Here is a 17,239-nt window from a genome sequence, read left to right on the forward strand (position 1 = left end):
TTTCCTTTTCTTTTTTTTCTTTTTTCTTTCTTTTTCAGAGACAGATTCTTACTCTGTCCCTCAGGCTGGAATGTGGAGTGTTACAGGTGTGATCCTGGCTTACTGCAGCCTTGAACTCCTGTTTTCAAGCCATCCTCCCATCTCAGCCTCTCAAAGTGCTGGCATTACAGACGTAAACAGTATGCCACTTTCTCTTTCTTTACTGGGTTCTAAATTTCTTTCTCGCCTTTCAGTCCCAATGTGTTGATCAGCCCTCTCTGCTCAGTGTGAATTTTCTCTGATTGTCCCAGTAACTTTCTTTTATATGAAAAGCTATCTTTTAAACCAGCTTTATCTTACATATTTTACTTACTTTTGAATTTAAAACAAGCCTTCATTTGAAGTAATCGGAAATAAATACATGATATTAGGCCCTGTAAGTGACTCAGGCATTTCATTTGTTCTTTCACTGGTTTATTAATGCTATTGATATACATCTTCTGAGTCTACAATGGTCCGGGCACCACAGGGTAGAGTTGCGAATACAAACATCCTATGTTCCAGAGGAAAAGACAGGGAACAAGTAACTAGGCTCTTGATTATTGTTCTGTGTTTCCATTACTCCATGCACTGTGAGAGATGGATTTTATGAAAATGCAGCAGAAAGCGTCAACTCTTGCTCTGATCATTGGATCTCAGACACCTTGTCATGTATTCCCGTCATCCATCCTCATTCCACAGATTGTTGAGCTTGTGTCCTGAGTCCTGAGATTATGATTTGAAATGGTAGTCATTTTCTTAAAAAATACATATGATTGGCCACTCTTATAGGAGTACAAATTAAAAAAAAAAAAAAAAGAAAAACAGTGTGCTTGTCATGCAAAGCAAGATGCAGAATGACTATTCATGAAATCACAGTATTATGCTCTTACCACAAAAATCATTTTCAAATCTGGTGTTGATCCTCCAAGTCAGAGAAGGCAGGCACTAAACATCTCTGATGCAAACCCCACATCAGGGTGGCAGCAGAGTGATAAGGAAACTTTAAGGCATTTTCTCACGTGCTTTACGCTAAGGGTGAGTAGTTATTTTTCATCTCTTTGTAGCTGTACGTTATAACAAGATGAATGGGCCCATGGCTTGCCGGAAGCCATAACTCTCTCCATAGTTGACACGACCAGATTCTCAGTTTTGGCCTTTGAGAGCTTGAGAGTAGAATAAAAACATTGACGCCTCCTGACCTTTCCCCTGTGTCTTCTCTGGGCAGAATATCTCGATGCATAATGCAGTTGGTGGGGCCATGACGGGGCCCGGAACTCACCAGCTTAGCAGCGCTCGGCTGCCCAACCACGACACCAGCGTTGTGATTCAGCAAGCCATGCCGTCGCCCCAGTCCAGCTCTGTCATCACTCAGGCACCTTCCACCAACCGCCAGATCGGGTAAGGAGCCCTCCTCGGCTGCCCCTGGGTCCTGGCTGGAGCTCAGGAAATGTTTCTGGACTTTCTTCTGGTTTCTGGTGCCCAGATTGGTTGGTTTTTTGGCTGGTGTGATATTGGCTAGAGCGCAGAGTCATGTTCTTGATGGGAGAAGGGAGGTGTCTCCGCTTGGTAGAAACTGTTTTGACCCTGGACTTTCGGTGGTAGGGGTGGGGTAAGGAGCAAATCATTCTGTGTCATCATTTCTTTGGACAAGATTTGTGAACTTTAAGATGACTGTGGGAAAACCCGTGGTTGTTATGGAGACCAGAGTATAGTGCGCCAAACAAATGCTTGACGTGGTGGAGGGAATGCTCTACCAGCTCAGCCTTGTCTCCAGCAAGTGTGCCCTTCCCTTCCTGGGAGCTGCCACACTCATCTGCTGTGTCTCCTGTGTACAGCAACCCCTCCTTGTGTATGAGAGATAAAAGCTGCCCAGTGGATACTTGAAAGTGCGGATAGCACCAAACCCTGCGTATAATATGCTTTTTCCGTCTGATAACTGAGATAGCTATTAAGTGACTGCTGGGTGGGGTGTGTCTACAGCGTGGACACGGTGGACAGGGGGATGATTCACATCCTGAGGGGATGGCTTGGGACGCATGAAGTTTCATCATGCTACTCAGAATGGTGAGCAACTTAAAACTTGTGAATTGTTTATTTCTGGAATTTTCCTTTTAATATTTTTGGACCACGGTTAACTGAAATTGCAGAAAGCAAAACTATGGATAATGGGGACTACCATATTTCCACAGTCGTCCCGCCCTCTGCTCATTCTTTACTGCTCCTCCTTCTCATTGCTACCTCCTTATCAGCCCTCCCCTTCTCTATGTTGGTCTGTACTGATTCCTGGAGTAGACAAAGCAAAAAAAAAGCCCCTCCCTCTCATTTATGCAAGTAGACACCACTGAGGCATGAGGAAAAGTTGGTAGAAAGATCCTGTTATTGAACCCGACGCCCCATGCCATGTGATGGAAAGAGCTCTCACTTCTGGGTGTCCTGCGTTAGCTCTAGCCCCTCGCTATGGCGAGTGTGGTCTGAGGATCCGCAGTGGGGGCATTTCCAGGGAGCTTCTCAGAAACACAGACTTTGGCCCAGCTTCCTCATCCCCAGAATGAGGATGGTGACTGTTCTTTCCAACCTCACGAGAGTAAAGATGAAATAAAAGATTTAAGAGCACGTGGGTTCTTAGGAAGAAAAGGTAATAACTTTAAGCTAAAAAACTGTGATAAGGTTCTCTTGCTGGCTGCAGAGAGCTGGCTGCTCTGTGCTCCCAGAATTCTCTTTTTAAAGTGAGAAGGGGCGCTTGCTGTGTTTGACATGTGCATCAGCATTCAGTTTGAATTTTCAGTCGAATATCGGATGTGGTCATTAAAAAATTAGACGCTGCTCCACAATTTGTCAGTATGTCTTTCCCCTCTTGTTTTTTGGTGTTAGAAGAATTCCAGATCCTTGGACCGGATACGGTGGCTCATGCCTGTAGTCCCAGCACTTTGGGAGGTCAAGGTGGGTGGATCGCGAGGTCAGGAGATCAAGACCATCCTGGCCAATGTGGTGAAACTCCATCTCTACTAAAGATACAAAAGTTAGCCAGGTGTGGTGGCAAGTGCCTGTAATCCCAGCTACTCCTGAGGCTGAGGCAGAACGGCTTAAACCTAGGAGACGGAGGTTGCAGAGAGCTGAGATCGAGACACTGCATTCCAGCCTGGCGACAGATCGAGACTCCATCTCAAAAAAAAAAAAAAAAAAAAAAAAAGAATTCCAGACCCTCAGGGAACACTGGCGTATGTTATTCCTTATTCCTTATTCCTTATAGGGAATAACACTTATTCCTCCCTAGGATGCTCCAGAAGGGGCACCTTGTCTCACATTTTCAACTTACCAGCATGGGCTGTGACACATAAAGACCCACCTTAAGAAACGAGAGTTATGAGTAATGACCACCTTGTGAGTTTGCCGTGGGTGCGCTTGGTTTTCTGTTCAAGAAACAGAACATTAACTTGGTCCTTCGAATGCTTGACTTTGTTGAAAGAAGCCAATGCTAGGTTGGCAAGCGTCTCTGCTAAAGATTTCCTTTCTTCTCAAATGACCTTGAGAGCAAATGTTGCCATTATCTAAATCAAGAACCCATAGTATGCTAAGAGGGTGGGGTGGATTCATTAAAGACAGCATCTAAATCTCCAGGGATTTCTCTCAAGTGGCTTGGCTTTCAGCAGACAATTCACAGTGAGGCCAGCTAATTATAATTATTTTATTTTTCTTTCAAGGGGAAAAAACATAAAATGTGCTAGAGTTTACTAGCAGTTTTACAGCATTCCTTCCCCCCTGGAGTTCTCCTGCCTGCCTCCCCCCAGCATCCCCCTACCAACTACCCTTTTGGAGGCCCTTAGTATTCAGCCATTGTTAGCACAAAGCTGGTCTTTATGAAACAATCTTTTAAGGGCTAGCCCTAAAGTTTAAGATGAGTGCGACTATGTCAATAATTTACCCAGCTGGCCCAGGACTGTACATTTGGGTTACATTTGTAGGCTGTGTCACCATGCCTGGATGGAGGTGGGTGTTTCTCTAAAATAGATGCCTTTTGGACATACTCCATCTTCCCCTTTGTTCTCCAGCCTGGGGTGTTGTGCGTCACTCCTGGTGTGTCCTAGGAGATAATTGTCACTTTTAGGACACTATCTCATTGCCAGGCCTGATGGAGGCGATTTCTTTTCTTGAGATTCCTCCCTGGTGTGTTTGCCCTGTTGATTCAAACCCACACATCTTGTCATTTCCATTTTTCTCCATCCAAAAACTTTGCCCGGATGATTCTGGAGACTCAGCAAGAAATAACCCAACCCATCTCACCAGTAGATTCAGTATGGAACTCTAGGTGGTACATTTGGGGATGGTTGACTCTTTTATTTCTCTCAGGAAAGAGGAAATGAGTACTTATTTGAAAACATGAGTTCCCTCTGGAGACTGTGTCTTTAAATGAGCATTTGAAATTGCAGATAGCTTTTTTTCTTTTTTTTTCTACTTTTTTTTTTTTGAGGCTGCACAGAACCATATTGTAGTAATATTCTGATTTTTATCACAACCTCAAATATTTAAGTGTCAAAATCTGGCCAAGCCACCTGCAAATGTTTGCCATGGCTACTGGCCAACAAAAACAGCAAACAGCAATGAAAGTCTTCATTCAGGCTCAGCGCTTAAGCTGCATCCAGCCAGAAAGGCTGGGACCCACCTGTGCCCACGCACAGCGCTCTTGTGCTACAGCCAGCGGGTGTGTTCACGGCTGAGACTTTGTGGGAGAGGGGCCCGCCTGGCTCCTGCTCCCCCTCTTCCCTTCCCTTCTAGCAGTGCTTGGCAGACAGTCCCATGTTCTCGATCTCTGCCTCCCTCTTCTCGCACTGCAAAATTTAAGCTTCGAGGCTTGAAGGTATTGAGAGAACTATCGACTTGAAAATGGGAGTGGTGCCAGTTATCACGGGGATTTGGGGACAAAGGGTAGGCATCCCTGTAAGCATTTGATTTTCATGCTTTTGGAACAGGCACAGAGCCAAACCAGTCCAAAATTAGTGCAAATGCAAAAATCCAAAGCAGTAATGTTCAAAGGAACATTAGACAAACAACATGTGCAACTTCCATTCCACAGCATAGCGACCCGTACCATACCCGATGCCCAGTTCTGTGAAAGTAGTGCCATTACCTCAATAGAAACCAGAGGTAAATATAAATATCTCAAATTGCTCTTGTGTGGTTGAGCAGGCTAGAAAACCCAGAGCTATAGGGAGAGTGGGAGGCATCCCCAAACTAGTGACTACTTGTGCTTAGTCAAATGGGCAGACGCTCTGTCGGGAAGAGTGTCTTTGGCTGATGGATGGTAGCATTTTCAGAGATAAGTTTCCCAGATGGAAAAAAGAGGGAGCTGTGGGGAAGACAAGTGAGACAGAAAACAAGCATGTGTTAAATAGAGATAAAATCGATTCTGCCTTGAACCAAATATGTGGCCGAATCCAAACCGTATCTCTCCTCTAGTCATTTTATTAGCTATCATGTAACAGGCTCATTAATTCAGGATCAAGTCAGCAAAGCATGGGAAAATGGTGGATGAGTAGGTAGCGCTTTTGGAAGTTCACTCGCTCTGTGTGTCTCTCAGTTTCTTATCCTCTAAGACATTTTTGTAGGAGTCAATAATCAGTTGAGTAGGTGGCTATAATCTTAATAGATCCCAGCTTTCTTAACTAAGTCAATTCTTCCTTATGGGATAAGTGATAGGAGATAATTGACACTCAGTAATTCTTCAGGAGAGCAATGAAGATAATATGGAATTTGGAGTTCTACAATGGATATGAGTACAGAGTCCTGACAGGTTATGGGAGACACTGCCAAACTATTCTGCACACTTTTTTCTTACCCTTTACTTCTTTGTAGGCGCTGGCCAAATATCTAACATCAGGATATACAAATGGGGAGCATTCTGGTTAAGAGAATGGATTGGCCAGCTGTATCAGGAAACTTGGGAATATGTTCGGCAGAATGCATATATGAAGACATTTATATAAAAAATACTCTCCCTAATTTTACACCAATTTTAATCTTGGAACATACAGCTCCACATGAGGTGTAGCTTCCGCGTTTGGTTATAAACCCTATTTGCATAGGGCTGTAGCTAGGCAATAGAGATGTAAAACTTAGCAAGAAATGTATATAAAATATCATAGAAGAAATCTTGTTTTATGTAAAGATAAAAAGGTGCCAAGACTCACCATAAATTGTACCTCCTCTCACCTTTTCCATGCCCTTTGATCCCTTTTGTCTTTGCAATCCCAGGCACTATGTGTCATGCAGAATATTAGATGTAGTTCAATGGATATAACCAAGGAAAACAAGCAACCAAAGAAAAATGACAATGAAAAGAAAAGCTGATTACATCTCAAAACTTGTTGGTGGCAGAAACAACCTTGCCTTTTCTATTGGGGAGAGTCATGTGCCTTTGCTATGAGTTAACAATCCTGCCCAGTGTTCCGTCGAGATGGGAATGTTAATAGATTTGAGGGGTTTCTGTCATTGTTGCAGGGGGTGGGAGAAAGAACAGTAGAGTTGGTAAATGATAACATCGCCAAAGGTCATGGTTTAAAGAAGACCTAAATAACAAAGCAGCTTACAGGTTACGAATGTGTTTGCCCTGTCAACGCATACGTGTATGAATCCATTTTTAAGCATTTTCTAAAGCTCCTTGAATGAAACGGAACATGAGTAAGACTGTCACCATCTACCATGGGCTCATGCGGGGGACATTCAGGCCAGCCTCCTTCCTGTTGGAGGCAGCAGGGCAGCAGGTCCCCGGCTTGTCACTAGTTCTCAGCCCTTAGCCAGGACAACTTGAAGCCCCTTTGAGTAATGCAGACCAGAAGCCATTATTTCCTGCTTTGTGTTTTGCTGAATATCACAGCTATGAACATAGCTTTATTATTGGAAAGTTGCTGGATCTTTCACAGCCCCAAGAACATTTACGAGGGCCCTTCCGGGGGATGCTTTCTGGGAGGGTTGACAGACTTAACCATATGGCTCCCGTTAAATCCCATGCCGAGCCTTGAGAAATTACCTCTGACAAGGGGGCCAGCCGCCTTCCACTCACAGGGTTTTATGTGTGGAACGAAACATTAAGTACTGATACTTGAGGAAATATAATGTTTCTTAACATTCAAAAGTTGTAACACCACATGGTATTGTGGTCAGATGAAGGGGGTAAAGCCAGAACATGGGAGCACATGGCTGGGTATTCCAAGGGGCAGAAAAATACCCCAGCTCTCATCTCCCAATCTGGTTCTTGCCTGTGAGTCCTCAGGCAAGCATTGTGTCCTAGTGTTGTCTCAGCTTCCCATCTGGAACACAGCAAGGCCACTCTTCTTGGGAGAGAAAATCAGAGGTAACCCCGTGATGGCTCAAGCCCTTTGTTAGAAAGGACCTTGATACTGACACAGAAGAAGAGGAAGGAAGCTAATATGTATTCACTATCTATTATGTGCCAGGCACTGAGCTAGCTTTGCATGTTATTTCCTGTAATGTTTCAATAGCTCAGAGAGGTGGCTCTTATTTATCCCAATATTATTGCTCCAAGAAAGAAAATAACTTGTCCAAAATCACCCAGCCAGTGACATAAACAGAGTTTTGAATATGAGTCTATGGGACTCAAAAGCACATTTTCCCATGCTCCTGAACTTGGCAATACCAGTGCCGTGGGAGACCCATGAGCATGCCTGAGACTAGGAGAATCCTCTATGCACAGGAGTTAGCCATTGCTCAGTCTATCTGGTTACAGTGTCAAACATTTCATCCCCTCATGCGTAAGAAAACCAAAGCATCCCAGAAAAGTGAACGGCCCTGTCTCCAACATTTGGTTGCTCTATATTTGGCTTCTTCGTTGCAGGGAGACCTCTATTCCCTGCCCAGATGCAGTTCAGCTTCCAGATTTGTCGCAGTTCCTGAGGGGACAGGTGACTTTGCCCATGAGCTCCTCTTGGAGGAAGACTTCATTTCTGGAGCTTCCACACAGAACCTGGCAGAATCTCAGAGTTCCTGAAGTTTCTCTCTAAGTGTCTTGGTGTGCATTTCCTGTCTTCTATTTTTGGAAAAGACAGGCACTAGTAAGGGACTGTTTCTACAGCAGCTAGCCTGGGATCATCCTTTCTGTGCTTAGAGTAAATCTAGACACTTGTTCTTTTGTGCAGCATATTGAAAAGATATGCCTGGCAGACAAGAGCTTGCTCGGAGCAAAACCATGTCAGGTCAGAGTGGAGTCAAGGAAAAGCATTGTTATGGGTTCAGAGGTCACGGATTTTAGACATTCAGGCTCTGCCATTTAAAAGGCTTCCAGCCTTGGCCAAGCGCTCAGCTTCCCCAGGCCTGGTTTCCCTCACCTACATATAAAGGGGTTAGCCAATTAATTGAGTCAGTCTCAGCTCCAAAATTCTCATTCCCTGCTTCTTTCTGTCTCAAATTTATTCTCTCTTTTGGTTTGTTTTCCTTCAGGAGCCAAGTCTGGCAGAAGCTCTAGATTATCTGACCTCCTAGATAGGTTCACCTATCCCAGAGAGTGAGGACAGAAGAGGTTTTGGGAAGAGAAGGCAGTAAAAGGCAGTACAAGTTAGGGGTCCTAACATATGAAGTTAGAGAGACTTGACTTCTAGGCTTAACTCTTAGGTAAATAACAGAAACCTCTTCTCTTTTTCAAGTGTTGGTTACAAGGCACATCTCTACTAGTTTAACATGCATAATTCTGTTACCTGGGAATTAGTACAACCACTTTGCAGTTGAGTAAAGTAAGGTTCAGAGGTTAAGTGACCTGCCCCCGGTCATAGTGACAATGGCCAGAGCCAGAACTCGAATCCGGACCACCTACTCCACACACTATCCCACAGTTCCCAAGAAACTTAATTTGCCCAAGTTTAACTTTTCTTACCTGTAAACTGGGAGGTACCACTAGAACATTCTCAAAGTTGTTTTCAGCAATAAAATGTTGATAATCTCACAACTAATTTAAAGTTATAAACTGCTGAGTAAAGTAACTTCTTCAGGTGCTCAGTGCGACGTGCATGACCAGGTATAGTTTTCTCCCTTGAAGTAATCTTACCAGGAAATTTTTCTTTTATTCTCACGTTGCTAACAGTGGCTTAGTTTTGGAGGCTTGACTAGAAAAACACCTAAAATAGTAAACAGTGTAAAAGAAGTCCAACGCAAGAGATCTGGATGATGATTTTGCCAGACACAGTCCTATGGGAAAATGCAGTCTACTGCCTTATATGCTGGAATTATTATTATTTGGGGAATTATTTTGTGGAAGACCTGAAGCGAAGCTTTATCTCATATCACTGGTTGGTGTCTTCCTCTGCGTAAGCCTTGGATAAGGCACCATATAAGTGAATATTTGGGATTGAGAGTATATAGTCTCCTATAATGCAAACTGCAAAAATTACCTGCTCTTTTCTGTATATGTTATAGTTTCTACATCAAGATTGGCTCAGTATTTCCTGTTCACAAATCCAGAAGCAAGAATGAAAACCTAGCAGGTTCACATGGCTTGCGGTGTTTAGAGAGAGTCCCATGACTGAGTATAACTGTTTATTGAAGAATACCAAAAAGAGTATTGACATGGGGAAATGATTAGTGCCCTGTGCAAACTGAGTGTATTAGGAGAAACTTGACTTGAACCTGGTAACTCAGAGCTGGTACTTAGGAACTGGAAGCACACTTGGCTTTTTTGAAGTTTGAGCATGTCCAAGTAACAGGGCAGTGTCCCAGTGGACATTTCAGATATTTAGAGCTTTCATAATCTATAATACTATATATCTCATCAAATGTAAATAACTCTTGTCCAAACTGTTTGATGGATTCTGAATTAAAAGAGAATTGTTAATCTAGAAATTTAGAGATAGCCTCTGGTGCCCTTTGTGTGTATGATATATTCATGTAATCAGATACTTTGAGATTCAAAAGATAGCTCATTCCACAGGCTCTCTACTATGTATTTTTCATTTGTATTACACCAAATAAATTTTCTCCATAATCGTCTTTCATATCCTTTCTAATGGGGATTTAAAGATTATATAAACACCATTAGCATTTTGATTGAATGAGACTAACACATAAACATCCAATTTAGTCTCCAATTTTGAATGTAAAGGGAATCCTTGATATTAAGATTCTGCTATATACAGATGGAATCCTATTTCATGAGGCAGTGCGACATCATTGCTCTAGGGATGGAAAGCCAAGGCTGGTGGCTCTGACTGTACCATGCATGAGATCTGGAGTTTGAACAGGCTTCTTTACCTTGCTGGGGGACTGACTTTTCCATCTTATATATAAAAAGAAAGAATGAAACTAGGTTGTCTAATAAATGCCTTCTCCTAGCTCAAATTTCCAATAATTTTGAAGCAAGCTCTTAGGAACAAGTGTGTTTCCTTACCATGGCTCGCACCCTGCAGCAACACTACTTGGCTGACGTAGATTGTCGCAGAAGAATTCTACAAAACACATACATTCGCATATAGCAGGCAGTCTAGTAATCCATTTGCCAGGTATGTTGTGCTTTTGGCAAATATCAACTAAAAGTTCCTGTAGAGTAATAAACATTCTTAATGGTACCAGACACATTTAAAGGAATTTGGAGTTTTATAGTTTTCCCCCCTTTGGCAAAGTGCATTTTGGCTGATGATTAGGCCAGTAAAGTCTGTAAAATGATAGGACCCTTGTGAGCATTGGGTAGTGACATGATGGAATGTGCTTGGTTTGCTTTTGCAGGGTCACAGACCTTTGCAGAGAACAGATGGCCCCAGACATCTTTGAAATGCTAGAAATGACTTCCTGAATAACCACATACCCATCATATCTTGGTCCAGTGATGGTCATTCACAAGCCAAACACACAGCACTTTACAGCTGACCTCCAGTATATTATTTTTAGTCTATGGAACACATGAACATTTTCTGCCTGAATAATCATAATGATCACTGAAACCTGGAAGAGCAAATACCCATCCCCAAATCACCGAGCCACGGGACACTTGTCAGATGAGCAACGACATTCTTAGAATCTATAGGGGCAGGAGGCTAAGCATTTGACAGACTCAGGGATCTCTGCTTAGCATGTCACTTCATCTCATTTTCTCTTAAAAGTCATGCTCAAATTGCATATTTAAAGAGATAGGCAGTACAGTGGTAGATTAAGGAAAAGGTAAATGGAGTAGAAGTGGATTCCATTCCAGTATTGTTTGGGTTACGGAATGAAAACCCATTGGATGAACCTGCAAACTCAGTGAAACCAGTCTAATTCTAAAGTCTTTCCAAAGCCCCATGTTGAGTCCATGTATATTTTTAATGCCAAAACTAAACAAAATGCAACCTATAGATGCATATTCCAAATTACAGACTTTCTAAAACAGCGAAAGAATTAATTTAAAATAATCCAACTAAACTTCATATTGTTAGAGGTGACTGAAGAATTTTACAGACCAGGTACATTCAAACAAAAATCTGATGAAAAAGTCTGGAATCAGAGAAAGTTAAAGACTTATAACTAAAAGGAAAATGAGAGGTGTGCGTGTGATCGGATGTGTGGTGTCAATTACTAGGTATGTTCCAATCCCCCCACCATATGCACACACTGTGTGGATAACTGCTACTTACTTAACACAGCTCTGTAGTCAGGCACTTTGGAGAACCAGAGGAGTGAGTATGTTGAAATCCCATTTGGCAAGTGTGTGCGTGCGTGCGTGTGTGTGTGTGTGTGTGTGTGTGTGTGTGTGCATGTGCGCGTGTCACAGAAAGAGATTTTTGTAGAAAGAGTGTGTGAAACTTTGGCTTCCTCACCTGAAGCCACAGACAACCAGTGTTATATTGGGGCCACTGCATTCCATAATTATTATTGCCATTAGGAATAATTATTATTTGCTTGGTTGAGTTGGCAGTTTGGAGCTTGCCTGAGACAGAGGCTTCTCACAGGAGCCACAGAACACAAAGGCCTGAACATCACCCACAAGTGCTTCAACATGCCTGGACGACGTCCTTCTCTTGGTTCACTTCATTGGGTTTCATACCCATTGAGCTTCAGATTGAATGAAAAGTGCATTAGATACAAAACCAGCGTGAATGAGTGCCGGCACTTAGGAAGATTTTTTTGATTGAGGTCTGAATTCTAATCTTTTCTCAAGTCTGGAGATGAAAGTTAATATTTTTCATGACACTGTGTTCCTCTAATTAAAAATAGAAAAATAAATGGCAGGATGGGTCTTCTGCTAGAGGCTAGGTTCAAAATAGTCTGAGAGACAAAGTGCAGGAGAATGAAGAAACCCCCAGCCAAAAAGCAGCAAGGCTATTTAGGAGGCAGGGCAGTGACAACTTGAACTTTATTTTTTTCCCACTGTGATTAGCTTTCTTGCACACAAACCCCAGATTCCAGATTCTGTATTTCTTCTTCTTTCCTTTGCTGTATCATTTTGAAATAACTGTTCCAGAATATTCCTCCAGCCCTCTCTAGGGATCTCAGAGAAAGTGTGGCCAGGGGTTTTTAACCAGCGGAGTGTTCACAATAGAAGCTGTCCCTGGCGAAAGGCTCACCAAGCCATTAAAGAGTAAAGAACATGACAAGACATTCTTCCAGACGTTACTTTTCCCGCAGACTTGGTTGGTTCCTTGCCAAGGCCTGTACCACAGTCACAGGCAGAGGCCTGTGGGTGCTTAAAGAGAATCACACCTGCCCTCAAGTGCGGGTGTGTCTCTCCTCCCCTTTACATCTTCCTCCCATAGTGGCTGACTGTAGCTCAAGTGGCTGAATCGGACCCCTCAAGAGCTTCCTAAAAAAAGGCTGAATCAGAAGAAAACACCCAACAGCTTCCAGTTACCCGGTCAGGCCCAGCACAGTGGAGTGAATTTCAGCTTCGTCTCCACAGGCAGCCAAACAATCTGTCAAGCATCGCAAAGCCAACTGTGATTCTTAGACAGGGCAAGAAAGACCTGGGTGACCTGGCTAGAATCAAGGGAGGCGCCACGTCTGTGTAATCATGTCCTGTCCACCTGTCAAGAATGCAGGTGACTTGGTGCACACCTTGTCACAGATGTGGTGACAGGATGGGATGAGCAAGAAGAACCTCCTCTCCCATTCTAGGCATTGGAAGATACTTATTTTGCTATTATCCTCTGCAAAAAAAGGTTCTTTGGGTGAACGCCCCTGTACGAATAAGAAGTAAATGAAAGTTGCACTGCAGTGATTTCTGAGGATTTGTGGTCTTGGGTATTATATATAGAAAAACTGTTTACTGGGAAAATATTACAAAGGAGCATTCCTGTCTGGGTTTTTATAAAAGATGACAAAATGTGCCATAAAGAAACAGAAATCCAACACTTTCTCAGTAGTATTAAAGCCTTTCCTTAGGTAAAATTTCATGGGGGTGTAGAGTTGCTGCTTTTTCATTTTTCATTTGTTCTTGGAATTTAGGGGTAGAGAAAGGCCAAGGGAAATGGCCCTCCATCAGCCAGGAGCTTAATAAAGACAGGACTTTAATTTGTTCATTCTCAACGGTAGCCTTCACAGGGAACCACATTTTTATAAAGTCACAGTAGTATATTGTTTGTGTCAGCTCTTAGTAAGTTCCATTGTTAACTTTTACATTAAAGACCCTGTTGCACCAGCTCCTTTTCAGTCTTAATGATAGGAAGTGCTTGTTTTCAAGGTGTTTCCATGAAAAGCATTTGATCCTTCATATTTCCATGATGGATTTCTCTGGAAGGCTGGGAATTTTCCAAAGTCTAACTGTTACATCAGTTTTTGTGGTGGTGGGTCTCATTTTTCTTCTAGTAAACACTGTCTTCTCTCCTAATTGACTTAATTTTCAGTCCTTATCTCCAGTCAAGAAATGAAAAGAGCTTGAAAGTTTTGTTAATTGTACTGAAATTAGGTGTGTGGTGAGTTTTAGAGGGGCATCCAAACAGAACTGGATAGCATCAGAGCCTGGAGGAAAGTTAGATGGCAGACCCCAAGGGAGAAGAGGGCAGAACACAGGCTGACATATGGCAATTCTTGGGAAACTTGTTTTGTCAGTTGCACGAGATTTTTCCTTGAAAAACAAGGTAACTGACTTTTTTAAAGAGCATGCAGACCCCAGAACATTGTAATGTGAAATCTAGGTACCAGAACATAAAGATGAACTATTAAAATATGGGCACCTCGAATGCACTAACCTGGGCCCAACAGAGCCTGCTCAGGGGCTGCCAAGGATGAAGGGCGTGGTGGGCAGGGCTCCCCATCTCCCAGGTATGCTTTCTACCACAGCAGCTTCACATTTGTGAACTTAGTTGGGCTTCTGCATCAGCATTTCTTTGAACAAAGGGTTCTACAGCAAGAACGTAGTTTGAAAACTACAAAATTGGAAGATACTTTTCTCTCTACGTACCACAAACAAGAAGAAAAGTGAATTCTTGGGTATGATTAAGCAGGTACCATCTTGAAGATCAGTTTCCAGGAGAACCAGTGATGCCCTCATCATCATGGGAAGTGCATGAGCTTGGAGAGGCAAGCTGTGGCTTCCGAAGTGACTGGGGGGAGAATAAAACATGAAAGAAATTTTAGCAATTGGATATGAGGGAAGAAAATAATCAGAAGGGAAATATAGAGACTTCATGGGGATCTGTCCATTTTAATCTCTCAGGAAAGGGTTGAACAACGACAACAAAGGAAGTTGTATCATTTCAGTGTACCCTTTTGGGTAGGGTGCACTCACATGTGATTGCAAGGAGGTGCCCACGGCACTGAGCCCCAAGAGGAGCAAAGAGGCAGCACTCATGGGCAGAGCGCCTGTGCTTCAGCCTCCACCCTCCACCTGCACACCTCCACTCTACATTTCAGTTTAGTCCGCCAGGATTTCACTATCATTTTTTCCTCTTTCTTTGCAATTTCACCTCTACCACGGTCAAGCCTGAACTCTGCCTCTGGGAAAACCTCATGGGACGTAATGACGACTTCCTGAGGCCTCCTTCTCAGTGCCTGGCCCCTGGAACAGTCCTTTACTTCTTCCTCCTTCAGAGGCTCAGTGTGTCCTCATCTCACTGGCAAGTCCCCGTTGCTGCCCTCTTTAATTATTGCATGTGTGTTGTCATGAGCTGAATTGTGTCCCCTCAGAAATATGTGTTGAAGTCCTAGCCCCTGGCCCCTGTGGATGGGACCTGATTTGGAAATAGGGTCTGCAGTCAGGTTAAGACGACATCATGGAGGATTTGGGTGAGTCCTAAAAATAAGGATTGTTGTCTTTATAATAAGGCCATGTGGAGACACAGGGACTGAGACACACAGGGAGAGCGTGATGCGTTTGCAGAGTCAAAAATATTGGAGGGATGGAGCTATAAGCCAAAGAATGCCACGGACTGCCATCCACCACAAGTCAGGAGCCAGGCATGGAGCAGCTTTCCTTCAGAGCCCTGTGAAAAAGCCCCTCCTGCTGACACCTTGATTTCAGACGTCTAACCTCCAGAACTATGAAAAAAATACATTTCTGTGGCTTTTAAACCACCTAGTTTGTGATAATTTGTGACTACAGCCCTAGAAAACAAATACATGTGTCTCCATGTAATTATGGACCTATCTGCTTTGCCAATGGAATCGTGATTAAAAAAAAAAAAAATCTATCACTCTATCCCTTTTTTTTTTTTTTTTTTTTCTTTGAGATGAAATCTCATTCTATCGCCCAGGCTGGAGAGCAATGGTATGATCTCGGCTTACTGCAACCTCCACCTCCCGGGTCCAAGCAATTCTCCTGCCTCAGCCTCCCGAGTATGTGGGACTACAGGCACCCAACACAACACCCAGCTAATTTTTTTTTATTTTTAGTAGAGATGGGTTTTCACCATGTTAGCCAGGATGGCCTCAACCTCCCAACCTCGTGATCTGCCTGCCTTGGCCTCCCAAAGTGCTGGGATTACATGCGTGAGCCACCGCGCCCGGCTGAGTCTCGATTTATTGAAGTATAGCAGATGTGGGTGATAAATACATTAGGATAAAAAGCCAACTAAGAATAAACATGAGACTACTCTCTGGAGAACAGCTATGCTGCTGTTGGGACCTGTTTGGTGAGATGCCCCCAGTTCTCGGTTCTCCAATTGTACAGAAAGGGGATGAAGAGGCCTGCCCTAGGTCAAACAGGTCCACCATGAATATCTTCTGTGAAAGATCTTAATAGATATGCATTTTACCTGGGCTGGAAACCTACACTGCCATAAACATCCCCTTTGAGGCAAACAAGGGAGAGAGTTTTTTCTTTAGCCTTGAATGCTCTGCTCAGTAGTAGTTGCTGGATTCTGAAGCACACACTTTCTGTTGATTAAGCTGTCTGCCCTATAATTTGCCAGGAATGGAAGATCAGCGTTGCAGAGAGGTATGGGAGCTTTTCAACTCAGCCTTCTAGAAGTTCGTAGCAGCTAATGACATTCTAGCAGCCCTGAAGCAGCTTCCTGTGTGGACACGAAGGAAAGGGCACCAGAGACTTAACCTGAGGAAGGAGAGCCCAGGGTGGGCCTTGTTTCTCCATGTGTGTGTTTGTGTGTTTCTTCAGGCACTGGGGCTTAATCACCAAGAGATTTCTTTTAGGTGGGGCCTAATTCATTTCAGCCCCTCAGCCGGGGGGCTAGGGCTCATTTTCATGACTGATGAGAGTTTTAACTGCTATACTCCTAATACATGTTTTTGAAAAAGGAAGTAGCTTATGTGACAGGACTGTTCTTTTGATCTGTTCACTTTTCCTAATTCTTTCTGAAGCATCCTCTGCCTCCTTCTCTGGCTCTAAGTGATTTAAAGGCAAAGTCCTTGAGTTTATATGTTCCAAGAAACCGAATGCTCCAAGAAATCCAATAAAGCCAAAACCCCAACATCAGAATTGTTTTGGGGCGTGAGGGGGCAAGAGATGGCCACCCAGAGTGAGCCTGCACGGGACGGAGTTAAAAGCAAGTAGACATGTTCACTGTCTGAGGCTCCACTGCGTTAGGATGAGTGCAGGCTGCAGACACCTGTGTGGTTGTAACTAGGTTAACAATTACTTGAACATTTGAAAATTTAATATTTTCAAGTCAGGGAAGTTTATTTACCACTGAGCATAGCAAATAACCAAGGGCCCTTTTGTCTGTGTATCCTCCCTATTTGTTTGAATTCTCCTGTCTTTAGAACTTTGCATTTTTTGGATGGAGTGATCCTGGATTTTCTATTTCTCAAGGGCTCATCAAATCACTGTGTTATCTTGAGTCCCGTACTATTTTTT

At 43.2% G+C, this 17,239-nt stretch overlaps 1 protein-coding gene across 4 annotated transcripts in view; it reads left to right on the forward strand.

Annotated features, from left to right (window-relative positions):
• CREB5 (cAMP responsive element binding protein 5) overlaps positions 1 to 17,239 on the forward strand; it is a 421,520-nt gene that overhangs the window by 166,411 nt on the left and 237,870 nt on the right. For all 4 annotated transcript variants that reach the window (XM_037737933.1, XM_037737934.1, XM_037737932.1 and 1 more), the window contains one exon: positions 1,247 to 1,419. In XM_037737933.1, the coding sequence (XP_037593861.1) occupies positions 1,247 to 1,419 (173 nt within the window). The remainder of the gene's footprint in view (positions 1 to 1,246; positions 1,420 to 17,239) is intronic.

The sequence above is a fragment of the Cebus imitator genome, unplaced genomic scaffold (assembly GCF_001604975.1).
Source record: "Cebus imitator isolate Cc_AM_T3 unplaced genomic scaffold, Cebus_imitator-1.0 Scaffold45, whole genome shotgun sequence".
NCBI lineage: Eukaryota > Metazoa > Chordata > Mammalia > Primates > Cebidae > Cebus > Cebus imitator.